Source organism: Carlito syrichta, unplaced genomic scaffold, assembly GCF_000164805.1.
Source record: "Carlito syrichta isolate Samal-C Ts95f unplaced genomic scaffold, Tarsius_syrichta-2.0.1 Scaffold304574, whole genome shotgun sequence".
NCBI lineage: Eukaryota > Metazoa > Chordata > Mammalia > Primates > Tarsiidae > Carlito > Carlito syrichta.
This window is the reverse complement of record NW_007248670.1, coordinates 1025341-1041588: the sequence shown is the minus strand read 5'-3', so window position 1 is coordinate 1041588 and position 16248 is coordinate 1025341. Positions and strand designations below refer to the sequence as shown.

At 40.2% G+C, this 16248-nt stretch overlaps 2 protein-coding genes across 4 annotated transcripts in view; both read left to right on the top strand.

Annotated features, from left to right (window-relative positions):
• Positions 1-16248, top strand: part of DNAJC27 (DnaJ heat shock protein family (Hsp40) member C27) — a 38294-nt gene that overhangs the window by 17030 nt on the left and 5016 nt on the right. For both annotated transcript variants that reach the window (XM_008060284.2, XM_021713498.1), the window contains exons 4-5: positions 9529-9693; positions 10322-10444. In XM_008060284.2, the coding sequence (XP_008058475.1) occupies positions 9529-9693; positions 10322-10444 (288 nt within the window). The remainder of the gene's footprint in view (positions 1-9528; positions 9694-10321; positions 10445-16248) is intronic.
• On the top strand, positions 6012-6490 carry LOC103262643 (NADH dehydrogenase [ubiquinone] 1 alpha subcomplex subunit 5-like). 2 transcript variants are annotated; one of them, XM_008060283.1, is made up of 2 exons: positions 6012-6076; positions 6194-6353. In XM_008060283.1, exons 1-2 carry the CDS (start codon positions 6012-6014, stop codon positions 6351-6353), a joined length of 225 nt encoding a protein of 74 aa, XP_008058474.1. The 2 variants fall into 2 exon arrangements, with proteins under 2 accessions (XP_008058474.1, XP_021569174.1); XM_021713499.1 differs by having other exon boundaries at positions 6012-6490.

The following is a 16248-nucleotide window of genomic DNA, read 5'->3' as shown; positions in this document are numbered from 1 at the left end:
CAGCCTTCCAAGTAGCCGGAATTACAGGCATGCGCTACCACACCCGGCTGATTTTTTGATTTATTGTAGAGATGAGGTCTCGCTGCCCAGGCGGGTCTCGAACCCGCGGGCTCAGGCAATCCACTTGCCTCAGCCTCCCAAAGGCGCAGGATTACAGGCTGAGCCACCGAGCCCGGCTTTACTCAGTTCTTTTTTTGTGTGTGTGATAGATCACTCAGTACTATAGACTCTAAGTCTATCCAGGTTGCTGTAAAGTTCATCATTTTGTCCTTCTTTATGGCTGCATAATATTCCATTGTGTATATATACCACATTTTAAAATTAATTCCTTTTGTGTACTTGTGTGTGTTGGAGTCTCACTCTTGCCCAGGCTGGAGTGCTGTGACATGCTCACGGCCACCACAGCCTTGACCTGCTAGGTTCAGGAGATCCTTCCACCTCAGCCTTCCAAGTAGTTGGAACTACAGGTGTGCACTACCATGCCTGAGTTTTTTGTTTTTTAATTGTAGAGATGAGGTCTTACCAAGTTGTCCAGACTGGTCTCGAACCCCTGAGCTTAGGCAATCCTCTCGCTTTGGCCTCCCAGAGTGCTGGGATTACAGGCTTGAACCACTGCACCCAGCCTATATTAATTCCTTTTCAATGTGAGCCCTTACAGTGGGCTAAACCAATATCACAAATATAGAATATTGTCAGTGAAAAAGGCATGGAGCTCTAGTTGATCACAAGTTTGACATAGATTCTAGCAGAAATGCCAGTATAAATCTTAGATTACATCAAAATCATGTAAATGGAGAGTTAGGACATACCTGAGAATGAATGTTGTCCAGATCCTCACCCATTGTAAGATTTATTTCTGCAGTATTTTTCATCAATGATCTTTTTTTTTTGAGTTGGAGTCTCACTCTGTCTCTCAGACTGGACCAGTGGCACTACAGCCTCAACCTACTAGGCTCCAGCGATCCTTCTACCCCAGCCTTCCAAGTAGCTGGAACTACAGGCGCATGCTACCATGCCCAACTAATGTTTTTGATTTATTGTAGAGACGAGGTCTCGCCAAGTTGCCCAGGTGGGTTTTGAACCCATAGGCTCACCTTGGCCTCCCAAAGTGCTGGGATTACAGGCTGAGCCACCGAGTCCAGCCAATGGTCATTATTCATTCATAGATACCTATATGCCAGTTTCTTTGCTGGACATTGGAATTACACGGTCCCTTGTCCTCTTGGAACATAAATATGTGAGAGAAGACCCATATTATACAAATGATAGAATGCTTGGGAGCACTTGATACCTAGACCTAACTTATCCAGGAGGTCAGGAAATCCTGCTGAAGAAAGCAACATTTAAACTGGGAGTTAGGCCAGGTACTGTGACTTACACCTATAATCCTAGTGCTTGGATTCCTCCCAAGGTGGAAAGATCACGTGAGGCAGGGGTTTGAGACCAGCCTGGGCAATATAGCAAAATGCAGCCTCTACAAAAATTAAAAAATTAACTGGGCAGGGTGGAATATACCTGTGGTCCTGGCTATTCAAGAGGCTGAGGTGGGAAGATTGCTTGAGCCTCGGAATTCGAGGCTGCAGTGAGCTATGATCATACCACTGCACTTCAACCTGAGTGACAGAGTGAGACCCTGTCTCTAAGAAAACAAACCAACTGACAAAAACTCAGAGTTGGTGGATGAGTAAGAGTTATGTAGGCTGGTGGGACTCTAGGGACAATATAATACCCAGGACAGTTTTGAGTGGTGCAGACTGTAAGAGTTTGGAAGATGAATCTCTCTGGCGATATGGTGTCACTGTTTCATGAGCTAATCCTTCACAGATTTAAACTCTCTAGACCAGCAGCTTCTCCTTTATGGAGGCTGCCTTCCTTTGACTTCACCCCTGGTCCTGGCCATATTTTTGAAGTAATGTGAACTGAACCTGTGCTGCTACAAGACAGTCTTTCTAATATTTGTGAGTTAGCTTCTCTCCAGGTAAAACATTATTATTCCTGCCAAGCTAGACATATCAGCATTCCTAGTCAGCATCCTTTGTGGATGATCTCTAGGTTGCTGATGTGGCGCTGAGAACTGAAGACACTTCAGATTGTTTAACTGTTGAGGAACATTGAGTATTTCTGTTTCTTTCTATCATCAGACACTAGACTCCTATTAATGCACTTGAAATTGCAATAGTTTTTTCAGCAGCTTCTGAAAATAGAAGTATAATTAATAGCAGTTCCTTGAAATCACCACTCCTGAAGTGTCTTTTCATTGAAGTAGCCTTGATTGCTCCTTTTTGGTCAAATAACTGCTGCCTATAGCTCAAGCCCTCCTTTTTGACAAGACCAAAGCCATCATCTTTCTAATCCCTAAGCTGACAAAAGTTTACCCTTGCTCAGCACACACCTAGTGAAATGCCCACAGCCATTCCCACAGTCCTTGGTTTCTTCAAGTCCTTGGTGCCTGTCCTCGAGGCATGGAAGGTTCTGCTGTCATTAGTCCTCTTGACTGGTTTCCCCAGAGGGCCTGCAGAAAGAGGACAAACTGCTCAGCGTGTGAGAGAGCAGCCTCCAAGCAAAGTGTCAGAGGGGAGACTACAAGGGAAGAGGCAGGCTACCGTGCTCCCATTGAGGTTCACAACTGAATTCTGAGGTAGAGGTTTGCAGAGAAACTTCCTGAGAGCTCCGTGATACCAAACCAAAGATTTATCCAGCCTACAGGATAGTTTGCCATCTCTGTTCTAAGAAAAACCCCCCGGCTATTGCCTTGCTAGACTCTGTGTGGCCATGTGCTCTTTGAGCTATGGCTGTTGCCAGTGCTTCCTGTCTTTGGTCCTCTCCCCCACCTTGGGTAGGCGAATCTTCTCTCTCTCTTCTCTTTCTTGCTCTAATTTATTTTTAAATAAACTGTATTTTAAAAAATAATAATCCCCTCAGCATCCTTTTTAATTAAATTTTGGATGCAGCAAGTCTTCTAGGACAATCATTAGAAAGCTGTTTTGGAAGACTAGAATAATGGAACTGTAGGGACCACGAGACATCTACTTTTCATTTTACAGATGCAGAAACTAAGGCTTTGGGTAGTAAAATTACTCACTCAAGATCACATCGGTAACTAGTTGATGAGCCTAGACTTGAACATGAGTCCCTTGAAAGAGAAATCTATTGAGCTTGCCTAAGTCTATTTTTATCCACAGATCTCCCCCTGGAGAATATGACCTGCATTTTGAAATTCTTTTTTTTCCACTTTGGCCCCTACTTTTGTTCTCTACTGTGGCAAATCCAGCCATTCAATTAAATAAAAATATCTCAAAGACTAATGCAGGCATACCTTGAAGACACTGCAAGTTCAGTTCCAGATCACCACAATAAAGCAAATATCACAAAAAAGTGAGTCATACAAATTTTTTGATGTCCCAGTGCGTATAAAAGTTATGCTAGCCAGATGGGCATGATGACTCACACCTGTAATCCCAAAACATTTTAAGAGGCTGAGGCAGGAGGATTACTTGAGGCCAGGAGTTTAAGACCAGCTTGGACAATATAGCAAGACCTCATCTCCTCAAAAAATGTTAAAAATTAGCCAGGTATAAAGGTATATGCCTATAATTCTAGATACTCAGGAGACTGAGGTAGGAGAATCTCTTGATCCTAGGAGTTCAAGGTTACAGTGAGCTATGATCATACCACTGTACTCCAGCCTGGGTAACAGAGCTAGACTCTGTCTTTTAAAAAAAAAATTATGTTTATACTATACTCTCTTTAAGTATGTAATAGCATTATAGCTTGAAAAAAAACCAATGTGTATACCTTGATTAAAAATACTTTATTGCTAAAACAGACTAATGATCATCTGAGCCTTCAGTGAGCTGCATTCTTTTTTGCTGGTAGAGGGTTTTGCCTCAATGTTGATGACTGCTGACTAATTAGGGTGGTAGTTGCTGAAAGTTGGGGTGGCTGTGACAGTTTCTTTAACTAAGACAACAATAAAGTTTACTACATCGACTGACTCTGTAGAACTTCTTTCAAAATTGAAGTCAATCCTCTCAAACGCTGCCACTGCTTTATCAACTAAGTTTATGTGATATTCTATAATATTCTAAATCCTCTATTGTCATTTCAACATTGTTCACAACATCTTCACCAAGAGTAGATTCCATCTCAAGAAACTTCTTTCTTTGCTCGTCCATAAGAAATAAATAATTCTTCATCCATTCAAGTTTTATCATGAGATTGCAGGATTTCAGTCACAGCTTCAGCCTCCTTTCTGATTCTAGTTCTTCTGCTATTTCCACCACATCTGCAGCTCTTTCCTCCACTCAAGTCTTGAACCCTTCAAAGACATCCATGAGGCTTGGAATCAACTTCTTCCAAGCTCCTGTGAATGTTGGTATTTTGACCTCCTCCCATGAATCATGAGTGGTCTTAATGGCATCTGGAGTGATGAATTCTTTCCAGAAGGTTTTCAGTTTACTTTTCTCAGCTCCATCAGAGAAATCACTATTTATAGCAGCTCTAGTCTTATAAAATGTATTTCTTAAACAATAAGACTTGAAAGTAAAAATTACTTCTTGATCTGGCTGGGCGTGGTGGCTCACACCTTTAATCCCAGCGCTTTGGGAGGCCAACGCAAGAGGATTGCTTGGGCCCAGGAGTTCGAGACCAGCTTGGGCAGCATAGCGAGACCTTGTTGCTACAAAAAAAAAATCAAAAGATTAGCCGAGCATGGTGGCACACACCTGTAGTCCTGGCAACTCGGGAGACCGAGAAGGAAGGATCGACTTGAACCCAGGAGATTGAGGCTGTTGTGAGCTGTGAGCATGCCACTGCACTCCAGCCCAGGTGACAGAATGAGACTCTGACTCAAAAAAATTGCTTCTTGGTTCATTGGTTTAAGGGAATTCTGTGGCTTGTTTGATTTTCTATCCAGACCACTGAAACTTTCTCCATATCAGCAATTAGGCTGTTTTGTTTTCTTTATCATTTGTGTGTTCGCTGGAGTAGCACTTGAAATATCCTTCAAGAACTTTCGTTTACATTCACAATTTGGCTAATTGGTGTTAAGAGGCCTAGCTTTTGGCCTATCTTGGCTTTTGACATGCCTTCCTCTGGAGGCTTAATCTTTTCTAGCTTTTGATTTAAAGAGAGAGACATGTGACTCTCCCTTTCACTTGAACACTTAGGGACCATTGTAGAGTTATTAATAGGCCTAATTTCCATAATATTGTGTCTCAGAGAATAGGGAGTCCTGAGGAGAGGGAGAAAGACGATTGGTAGACTAGTCAGAGCACACATTTATTGATTAAGTTTGCTGTGCTATAATGGGCATGATTCATGACATCCCAAGAGAGTTACAGTGGTAACATCAAAGATCACAGATATAATAATGAAAAAGCCTAAAATGTGAGAATTATCAGCATGTGACACTGTCTAAGGTGACAGGCTGTTGGAAAAATGGCACTGATAGACTTGCTTGACACATGGTTGCCACAACCCTTCAATTTGTTTTTAAGACAACAGCATTATCTATGAAACGCAGTAATGCAAAGTGCAGTAAAACACTGTGTTCTTGTATCTGCCAGACCCTGTGGGTAACACAAGGATGGATGCATCAAGATGCATGCTTTCACGTTGTTTTCATCTAGTGGAGAAGATAGCTAGATATGCTACTAACTATAGCACTGGACAGGAAGTGATATGAGCACTATTAGAAGTTCAAAATGCTGTGGCATTCTGGGGAACATAGAGATCACATTCTGTTTGGCAGGGGTAGGGGGATAGATGGTTAGAAGTTGCATGAAAGATACAGCCTTATAGCTAGAGCTTGAAAGGTTAAAGAAAAAAAGGTGTCTGCTTCCAGATGGAGTCAGGAAGGCATAGGGCAGGTTTGGGGGAAGAGAGATTATCCAGTTTAAATGTCAGGGGATAGCAGGAAGATAAGACTGGGAAGGTTGGTGGAGGAGTAATCACACACTTTTAGCATCATTTAAGAGAATTGGAACTGTAGTCGGCTCGCTGGCGCTATCATGGTGGGGGTGCTGAAGAAGACCACTGGCTTCGTGGGATTGACTATATGTGACACTCTACACGAGAGGCTGAGAATATTGTACACAAAGATTCTTGATGTTCTTGAGCAAATCCCTAAAAATGCCACATATAGAAAGTATGCAGAACAGATTACAAATGAGAAGTTGGCTATGGTTAAAGCAGAACCAAATGTTAAGAAATTAGAAGACCAACTTCAGGGTGGTCAAATAGAAGAGGTAATTCTTCAGGCTGAAAATGAATTATGTCTGGTGAGAAAAGTGATGCAATGGAAACCTTGGGAGCCGTTAGTGGAAGAGCCTCCTGCCAGTCAGTGGAAATGACCAATGTAATCATTAAATAACTTTGGTGGGTTGATGGGAAACTGATGTAATTAAACATTCTGTTATATTAAAAATGTGTCCATATTATTGACATCTTATAATTAAGAAAACTGAGAGAATATATTTAGGAGACTTGTTAAAATTAATGATTATGGTAATATAGGGTCTTGTGAACCAGTTTTTGATTGTAAAATATTCACACAGATTACTTCAAAGATGTGGTTTATTTGAGCAGAGAGGTTGTGGGATGATTTGAAAATTAATTAGAAAAATTCCTACAGATTTTCAATGCAGAGGCTATAACCAAAAAGTTTCTTTAGTAATATCTTCAATATGCATTTAATTTTTAAAATTACTCTAACAAGAGAAAAAGTCCTTAATTATTCTTGTCTAAACAAATTTATGGTCACTGTTTGAAGAAAGTAGTAAGAGGGAATATTTTAAAGTGTGATAAAATAGCAAAAGTAGGCCAGGCTCAATGGCTCAGCCTGTAATTCCAGCACTTTGGGAGGCCGAGGCAAGTGGATTGCCTGAGCCTGTGGGTTTGAGACCTACTTGGGCAACTTGGTGAGACTTCATCACTACAATAAATAAAACATTATAGTGTACACCTGTACACCGGGCATGATAGTGTACACCTGTAGATCCGGCTACTTGGAAGGCTGAGGTGGAAGGATCGCCAGATCCCAGCAGGGCGAGGCTGTGGTGGCCAGGAGTGTGCCACTGCACTCCAGTCTGGGCGACAGAGTAAGCAAAAGTAGCTGGTGATAAAACTTGAAATTGTGGTTAACTTCCTTGGCTGTGATCTTATGTATATAAGATATAATTTAAATATATAATTATATACTGATTAAAAAATCCATAATAAATGCCATTTATTTTTAAAGAGGGAGAGAGAGAGAGTTGGAACCTTGAAGGGTTGGCAGTGAGAAAACCCTAAAGAATTTTTGAGCCAGGACTTTTATAAAGATAAATATACAGTATTTAACACTGCTAGGAAGATTACTTAGAACAGCAGTCCCCAACTATGCCGCACAGCAGGACGTGAGCAGCAGGTGAGCCAATGCAAGGCTTCATCTATACTCCCAGCCACCCCCTATTGCTCACATTACTGCCTGAGCTCTGTCTTCTGTCAGATTAGCTGCAGCATTAGAATCTCATAGGAATGCAAACCCTATTGTGAACTGCACATTTGAGGGATCTAGGTTGTGTGAGAATCTAATGCCTGATGATCTAAGGTGGAGCTGAGTCAGTGATGCTAGCATTGGGAGTGACTGCAAATACAGATTAACATTAGCAGTGAGGCTTGACTGCACGTCCCTCACTCCCTCTCTGGTCCATGGAAAAATTATCTTCCATGAAACCACTCCCTAATGCCAAAAAGGTTGGGGACTGCTGACTTAGAAGACTCTTGCAGTAGTATAGTCGAGAGATAATACTGGAAATGACAGTGGCAAGGAAGTGAAGGTGCAGAAAACATGGCAGAGGTGGCTTCTATGGAATTGTTGGAGTCTGCTGAACAAAGGGAGGCGGAAGCAGCAAAGGTGAATCCTAAGCTTTTAACCCAAATACTCAGCGAATGATGTACCACTTCTATCACTAAAGGTCAAGAGAGGGAATAGTTTAAGAAGAATCTGTTGAAGGGTTTCCTGTTAAATTTGTTAAATGTTTTCATATTAAATTTGTCATTCCAACAGGACATTCAGCTGGGAGGGTCTGGTGCTAGTTAGAAATGCAGGTCTAGAAGCTCAGAGAAGAAGGCCTCTCTTGGAGATTCTCACAGTTGAAATGCAAGTGGCTGATGTTGCTGATTTGGGGTTCAAAAAGGAAGGAAGAGGGCCCAGGACAGGATTTGGGGGATTCGGTTGGTAGGCTGGAGTAGGAGCTACAGAGAGAAGAAGGGTTGACAAAAGAGGAGAGAATTTAAGAACCTGGGGTATATGGTATGTGGGAGCCAAGGCAGCAAGGGTTTCAGGAAGGAAGGGAGAGAGAGCCTTTTGCTACCTGCTGCAGAAGAGCTAAAGGTTGTGGGTACTGAGGGGAAGACTGCTGGTCTTCATCCTTTTCAATTCTTTCTGACTTTGTTGGTTTTACCTTTACAGGATAGCTTCCTAGGTTTCTATAAATGAATAGAAGCACTTCCATTCTTGGTCCATGTGTCTGTCTGTGTTCACAAACCCTACTTGATGTATATGAGATGTCTTCATTTTCTACTACATATCCAGTGTCAGTCAGTACATACAGGAATTTGGTGAAAAAACATAACATATCGTCTCTGTCAAGGTTCTTTCTGGAATTTTGTCCTGGAACCCCCAGCGTGTCAGTGCTACCACTCACCCACCAACCTCTCCTGGCCTCTGCCACTTGAATGTGCCTTGTACTTCATGCTACCTCCTCCCAGATTTGGAGATATGCCCCAGAGGCAAGTTACCATTTCTAATAAAACATCAAAGGATGATCAGAGAATGAATGCAAGGAAGAAAGGGAGAAGGTGCTGTATACTTGGTTTTCCAAGTACCATGCTAAGTGCTTTGCCTTCATTATCTCATTTAATCCTCATAGTAACCCTGTATTATCCCTATTTTACAGATGAGGAAACTGATATGCAAAGAGGTTAAGTGACTTTCCCAAGATCACACAACTAGTAAATAAGTGTGAAACCAGATCTGTCTGACTCCAGAGCCTGTGTTCTTTTCCAGGTTCTGAGTTTGGAGTTCTAGAGTTGGTGTAGAGACATAAGAGTTGGGGACGCTCTGCCTAGCACCTGGGGGAAGTCAGCTTTGGGATGTGATTTTAAATGGTGGTACCCATGGCTGATACTTGTGTTATTTTTGCCTTAAGTTATTTTATAGTAATTGTTCACTCATCTCTATTTCTTCCTAAGAAGAATTTATATAATTGGTATTCTTTTAAGCTCTATTAACAACAATTAAAGGTTGATTGCTGGTGGGGCAGGAGGCCATTATTTTTCACTATAAGTCCTTATATACTAATAAATTTTTTATTTCATTACTTTGATTCAGTAAAAAGTTCTCTAAAAACCAGTAGATACTGAGATATAATAGCAAACACTATGAGTACACAAAGAACACACTTTGCCAAGTTAATAACTGCGAGATACACTCTTACAGTATCACAAAACCTACACTTTGTGCATCTGTTCTTTTATTGGAAGGTTCGAAATGAGTTTTACAAGGACACACAGGGTGTGATACTGGTCTATGATGTTGGGCAGAAAGACTCCTTTGATGCCCTTGATGCGTGGCTGGCAGAAATGAAGCAAGAGCTTGGACCTCATGGAAACATGGAAAATATTATATTTGTAGTGTGTGCCAACAAGGTAACATCTTTGAAAATGGCATGTTCAAATTTCTAGAGGAAGAGTAGAGCTCTGAGTGTTGGAGAACAAATAAAAAGAGAAATTTCTTATTCTGTAATGAAGGAATCGGCTACCTTTCAAAATATATGTTACTAAGACAAAAGCAAAACAAAGGCCCAAAATCTGGTATATCAGGATTTTTAGCCATTTTTTTTTTTTTCTGCTGCCATACTTGGGGAAGGATGTCAGTGACTGAGCAGGAGAAATGAATCTTAATAATCACACTCTGACCTGATCGGAAGAAGGGCTTTAGCTGAAATGTGGGCTGTAGAAAGGTATGAAAAGTGGAGCATGGTACCGAGGGTATGACAGATATCATGAAGCCAACTTTCACAGAAGTGAGTAGCAGCTGTTTTCCCAAGAGATCAAGTGGGCTGTAGTAGGCACTAGTCCTATTGCCACAGAATATCAGCCTATATTTAATATTATTATTATTATTATTATTTTGTCCCTTTTGGTCTTGGTAATTTTTAATACACTAGTGGGGCATTTGTTAGGAATAGTTTTGCCTTAGTAAAGGATTGACAAAGAAAGACCTTGCTGGGCCTATTCAAGAATCTTCTCCCTGTCCCTGAACTTTCTGTTTCAGATCGACTGTACCAAGCACCGCTGTGTAGATGAAAGTGAAGGACGTCTTTGGGCTGAGAGCAAAGGGTTCCTGTACTTTGAAACTTCAGCACAAACTGGAGAAGGAATCAGTGAGATGTTCCAGGTAATCTAGCATTTTGTTGTTTTAAGGTTTATGTCAAGGCCAACAATGCCAATTTTTAGTCTTAAAATTACGGGAAGCAAAAAAGTAATAGGAACTTCTCATTAGAATTAGCTCTTTTTAAAGAAGCTGGTGAGATAGAGATAGAGAGAGAGAGAGAGAGGGACAGAGAGAGAGAGAAGAGAGAGAGAGAGAGAGAGAGAGAGAGAGAGAATGAATGATTTGTCTGCTGTAGAGAGAAAGAATATATGTGTGTCTATAAGTGAACATATAAAAATATCTAAGGGTCTGCTGTCTATTTTAGACCAGACCTGGCTGATTCTCAAAATTAACTGGGGCAATTCTTCAAATACATATTTCTGGGCTCCATATATTTGTATGTATGTATATTTGAATATATATATATGCATATATTTATGAATATATAAGTTCTTCTTAGGAAGAATTGGGGAGATGAGTAAACAATTAAAGTGGATTAATGTTGTGATGGATTAAAGTTGTGATGGATCCTAAGAATCTATATTTTGAAAAAGCTCTCCTGGTGATTCTGATGATTGTCAAGTTTAACAACAGTTATTAATACACAACTTAAGCAGGACAAAGACTTTCTTCAAAACTACCTTTGATTAAAAGTGTTACATTTGTATGCATAATCAAATGGAGGTATTACTATGGCAAAATTGTTTCCACAGCTGATATAATTTTGCATTGTAGCCCACTGGGTACAGTTAGAGAACACGAGATTGTCATATCAGAATTCAGCCAGTCACACATAAAAGCAAGGTCTCACCAATCAGGCAGGCAGTGGAAGGATGTGCTCACATTGCAACCTGAATAGATGGTCACTTTTTAAAACCTACTAATCTTGAATAATTTTAAGAGAAGGAGGCTATTTAAAACAATAACTTACAAAGTCAACTCTTCATTATAGATACACTTGGAAGTAAGTGGTGGCATGAATAATGCATTTTTCTTCTTATGAATATATCTGATATTTTGGGAATTTTTAGCATTTCAAATAATGTGGCTATACTCTAAAGAGTTGTCGTTAATTATTGAGTGGGATTGTATTTAATCTTTTATGCTGAATTTCCTTCTTATAAGATGTCACTACTCCTACTAGAAGACAGGTTTCTTCCTTAGTTGACAGGCTGAATTGGGCAAAAGTACCTACTATTTTAAGATCAAATAAAGCTGATATTGATTTGCCATTCTTTCTATTCTTTTAAGAACATAGACATATGTGAGTTTGTACCTATATAAGTATAATAATGATACTTAACCATGTGAATAGTATTTTACAACTCTGGAAAAGCTTACATGTTTCATGGAACGTTTACACACTTTACAGTGTGTGGCAGGTATGACTCTCATTCCATATATGAGAACATGTAAGAGAGTAAAGTGGTTCTTCCAAGGGGTGAAACTGTTAGAGATTACATTTCTTTTAGCGCTTTAAAGGTGTCAGCTCATTCTCTTCTGGCCTTCATTGCATCTCATGAGATGTTACCAATCATTCATGCTTTTAATCCTCTGTATGTAATGTGTCTTTGTCCCCGCTGGCTGCTTTCAAAAATTTCTCTTTAGTTTTTAGTCATTGGACTATGATGTGCCAAGGAGCAATTCTCTTCATATTTAGTTGTGTTGGGATTTGTTGAGTTTTTAAGATTGGTAGAGGTGTTTTTCATCAAATTTGGGAAGTCATTTTTTTTTTTTAACCATTATTTCTTCAGGTTTTTTTTGGCCACATCCTCACTCTCTTTTCCTTCTTTGGCTCCAATTACATGTATATTGGACTATTTAATTTTATCTCACAGCCCCTGAGACTATGTTTACTTTTATTTTTCTCCATATTTTTCAGACTATATAGTCTCCATTGATTTGACTTCAGATTCACTGACAATTTGTTGTTAAATCCACTGAGAGAATTTTTCAGTTCAGTAATTTTCAGTTGTAGAATTTGCATTTGGTACTTTTATATAGTTCCCAGTTCTATAATAACTGTGTATTTGTCTGCTAAGTTCAAAATTTGAACCATCTTGGGTTCTGTTTCTGTTGACTATTTGTTTTTCCAACTATGGATCACATTTTCTTGTTTTATTGTATGAATAATGATTTGTTATTGAACACCAGATATTGTAGATAACACATTGTAGACTCTAGATGCTTTATCTTTCTCAGAAGAATGTTGATTATTGTTTCAGGAGATAATTCAGTTATTGGCAGATTACAATCAACTTGTGTAAACTTGATTTTTTGCTTTAATAGCAAGGATTTGAAGGAAGTCCAAAGTGTTTCCAAAACTCTTCTAATTTGGCAGGACGCAGCTTTCAAATTCTGTCTCTCTTGCAGTGTTGTCAGCTCTTGGTTTTAGGTTTGTTAGGATGAGTCTATAATTCCTAAGGCACAACCTTTCTGTGTTACCTCAGCAAGCTGGTAAGGCAGGCAACCAATGATGTATTAAGACAGTTTCTCCACTCTGGCAGAACTAACCCTTAGTGACTCCAGGCTGGTTCTTTCTCTAGTACCAGTAGACCTCGATATATTGGTTTTGTTCTCAATACCATAGCAACTTTTATCTGGAAAGCCTCAGGTGATCTCACCCTATGCATGTATAGACCAGCCCTTAGCTACAAACTCATGAGGAACCCCTGCATGGACTTGGGGCCCAATTCTACACTTCAGTGTCCTCTGCAGATTCTAGCCACTTCAGCGCCCTCAAACTCTGATCTCTGCTCCTTAGTTCAATGGGACTTTGTGTCTGCTCAGACTCCAGCTCACTGTGATGTAGTCAGGAAATGAACCCCAGGTAGGGAACCTGGTGCTCATGGGGCTTACCTCTCAGGGAGTGGTCTTGTACTTGCTGTTGTCCACTGCCAGAAAATAGTTGCCTCATGAAGTGTCCAGTTTGATAGTAGTGTTTGGCAGAAGATCTAGCTTAATATTCATTACTCTGTCATGGCTGGAACTCAGACACGAAATTTAAACGGGCTTTTGAAGTCAATGCTAGTAGTGTTCTATATGTCACACCTCAACTTGTCTTCTATAACCATGTGTGTTATAGATGAATACTTGTGTCCTCAGAAATCTAAGTATGTATATTTCATGCTAACTCATAGGCAAGAAGAAGATCTTACTAGTACTCACAACTGTGAACTGTGATCCCTTTTACGTAGCTTTTATCCTTTTAGATATATCTTAAGCAGAACTAACAGATGAATTAGTCTGTTTTTTTAAAGGCTAACAAGAAGAAGAAGAGTATAATAACGTTAATCTATAAATAAGCACATAGAAATAGTGCTTTACAGCTGGTTCAATTTAATATTTTCTTTGTTTCCTTTCTATTTAACAGACACTTTATGCAGGAAGGAACTTGGTTTTGTTTGATTGGCATTGTTAACAGAGAAAGCAATATTAAGATAGACTAAAACCAAGTTAACAGTTCCTTTGTCTTGGTTTCTAGTGGCTTTTCCTTTGACACTCCTTCTCAGAAGTCAGGGTTTCTTGCCAGGTTACCAAGTTGATTAGCTATTACTGGCGATAAGAAATATGAATCTAAGCCGGGCTCGGTGCCTCAGCCTGTAATCCCGCTCCTTTGGGAGGCTGAGGTGAGTGGATTGCCTGAGCCCGTGGGTTCGAGACCCGCCTGGGCAGCAAGACCTCATCTCTACAATAAATCAAAAAATCAGCCGGGCGTGGTAGCGAGCACCTCTAATTCCGGCTATTCGGAAGGCTGAGGCGGAAGGATTGCCAGAGCCCAGCAGGTCGAGGCTGCGGTGACCGGGAGCGGCCACTGCACTCCAGTCTGGGCGACAGAGTGAGACTCCAACTCAAAAAAAAAAAAAAAAAAAAAAGAAAGAAATATGAATCTAAAAGAAAGATAAAATGTTCAGCCTGGGCAATATAGTGAGACCTTGTCTTTGCAAAAAAATTTAAAAATTAGTTGTCTGTGGTGGCACACACCTGTAGTCCCAGCTATTTGGGAGGCTGAGGCAAGAGGATCACCTGAGCCTAGGATGTTGAGGCTGTGGTGAGACATGATCATACCACTGCACTCCAGCCTGGATGACAGAGTGAGCCCCTAACTCCAAAAAGAAAAGAAAAGAAAAGAAATTTAAAAAGAAACAGAGGGAAAATGAAATATGTCAATTTAAAAGCAGCCATAAACCGGGCTCAGTGGCTCAGCCTGTAATCCCGCGCCTTTGGGAGGCTGAGGTGAGTGGATTGCCTGAGCCCGTGGGTTCAAGACCCGCCTGGGCAACTTGGTGAGACCTCATCTCTACAATAAATCAAAAAATCAGCCGGGCATGGTAGCGCGTGCCTGTAATTCCGGCTACTTGGAAGGCTGAGGCAGAAGGATCGCTGGAGCCCAGCAGGTCGAGGCTGCGGTGGCCGGGAACGGCCACTGCACTCCAGTCTGGGTGACTGAGTGAGATTCCAACTCAAAAATAAATAAATAAATAAAAATAAGTAAATAAAAGCAGCTATAATGTAGTAAATTAATATTTTGAGTAAAGTTATTCAATAGCAGTGCACAGAAGGTGAAACATGAACAGGATCAAAGCATAACTTTCACTTTTAAAAAATTCATAAAAGTGGGCAAAGAATATGAATTTTGCAGAAAAAGAAAAGGCAATAGGCATATGAAGAGATTTTTACTTTTACTTATAATTAAAGAAATGTATATCAAAACTGTGAGATACATGTCCAATTGGCAAAAGTTGAAATGTATGACTTTTAAAAAATGTATTAACGGGGTATGGTGAAATAGGCATTCTAATCCACAGTCTTTTTTAACAAAAGTCATCCAATCAAAAATTAAAATGCATATACACTCTCAACACATATACTCAACAGCTGTTTTTAGGAAGTTATCCTAAAGCAGTATTCCAAGTGTGCAGAAATATCTACATGCAAAAAAATTCACTAAAGCACTGTTTGTGGTAGCAAAAAAACTGAAAACAGCTCACTGGTTAAATAAATTATGGTATAGTCACACAGTAAAATACTAAACAGTCATTAAAAAGAACAAAGAAAGTCTTTATATGTAGCTAAAGAAAGATTCCAAGATATATTATTATGTGGAAAAAAATGCAAGGTGCTATACTATGCAACGTGTTTAGTCTATGTAAACATTTAAAGAGTATAGATCTGTGTATTTGCTGATATATTGATGAAAAATTTTTCTGGAAGGATACTCAAAAAAATATTAACAATACTGGGCACTCACACCTGTAATCCTAGCACTTTGGGAGGCTGAGGCAAGAGGATTGCCTTAGCCCGAGAGTTTGAGACCAGCCTGGGCAGCATGGCAAGACATCATCTCTACAATAAATAAAAAAATAGACAGTTGTGGTGGCACGTGCCAGTAGCCCTAGCTACTTGAAAGACTGAGGCAGAAGGATCGCCTGAGCCTGGAAGCCTGAGGGAGTGACAGAGTGAGACTCAGACTTAAAAAAAAGCAACAAAAAACCAGGGCGCAGTGGCTCACGCCTATAATCCCAGCACTTTGGGATGCCGAGGTGAGAAAATTGCCTGAGCCCATGGGTTCAAGACCAGCCTGGGCATCTTGGTGAGACCTCATCTCTACAATAAATCAAAAAATTAGCCAGGCATGATGGCGCGTGCCTGTAGTTCCAACTACTTGGAAGACAGAGGTGGAAGGATCGCCCAGGCCCAGCAGGTCAAGGCTGTGATGGCCAGGAGCATGCCACTGCCCTCTAGCCTGGGCCACAGAGTGAGACTCCAACTCCAAAAAAAAAAAAAAAAAAATATATATATATATATATATATATATATATGAAAAA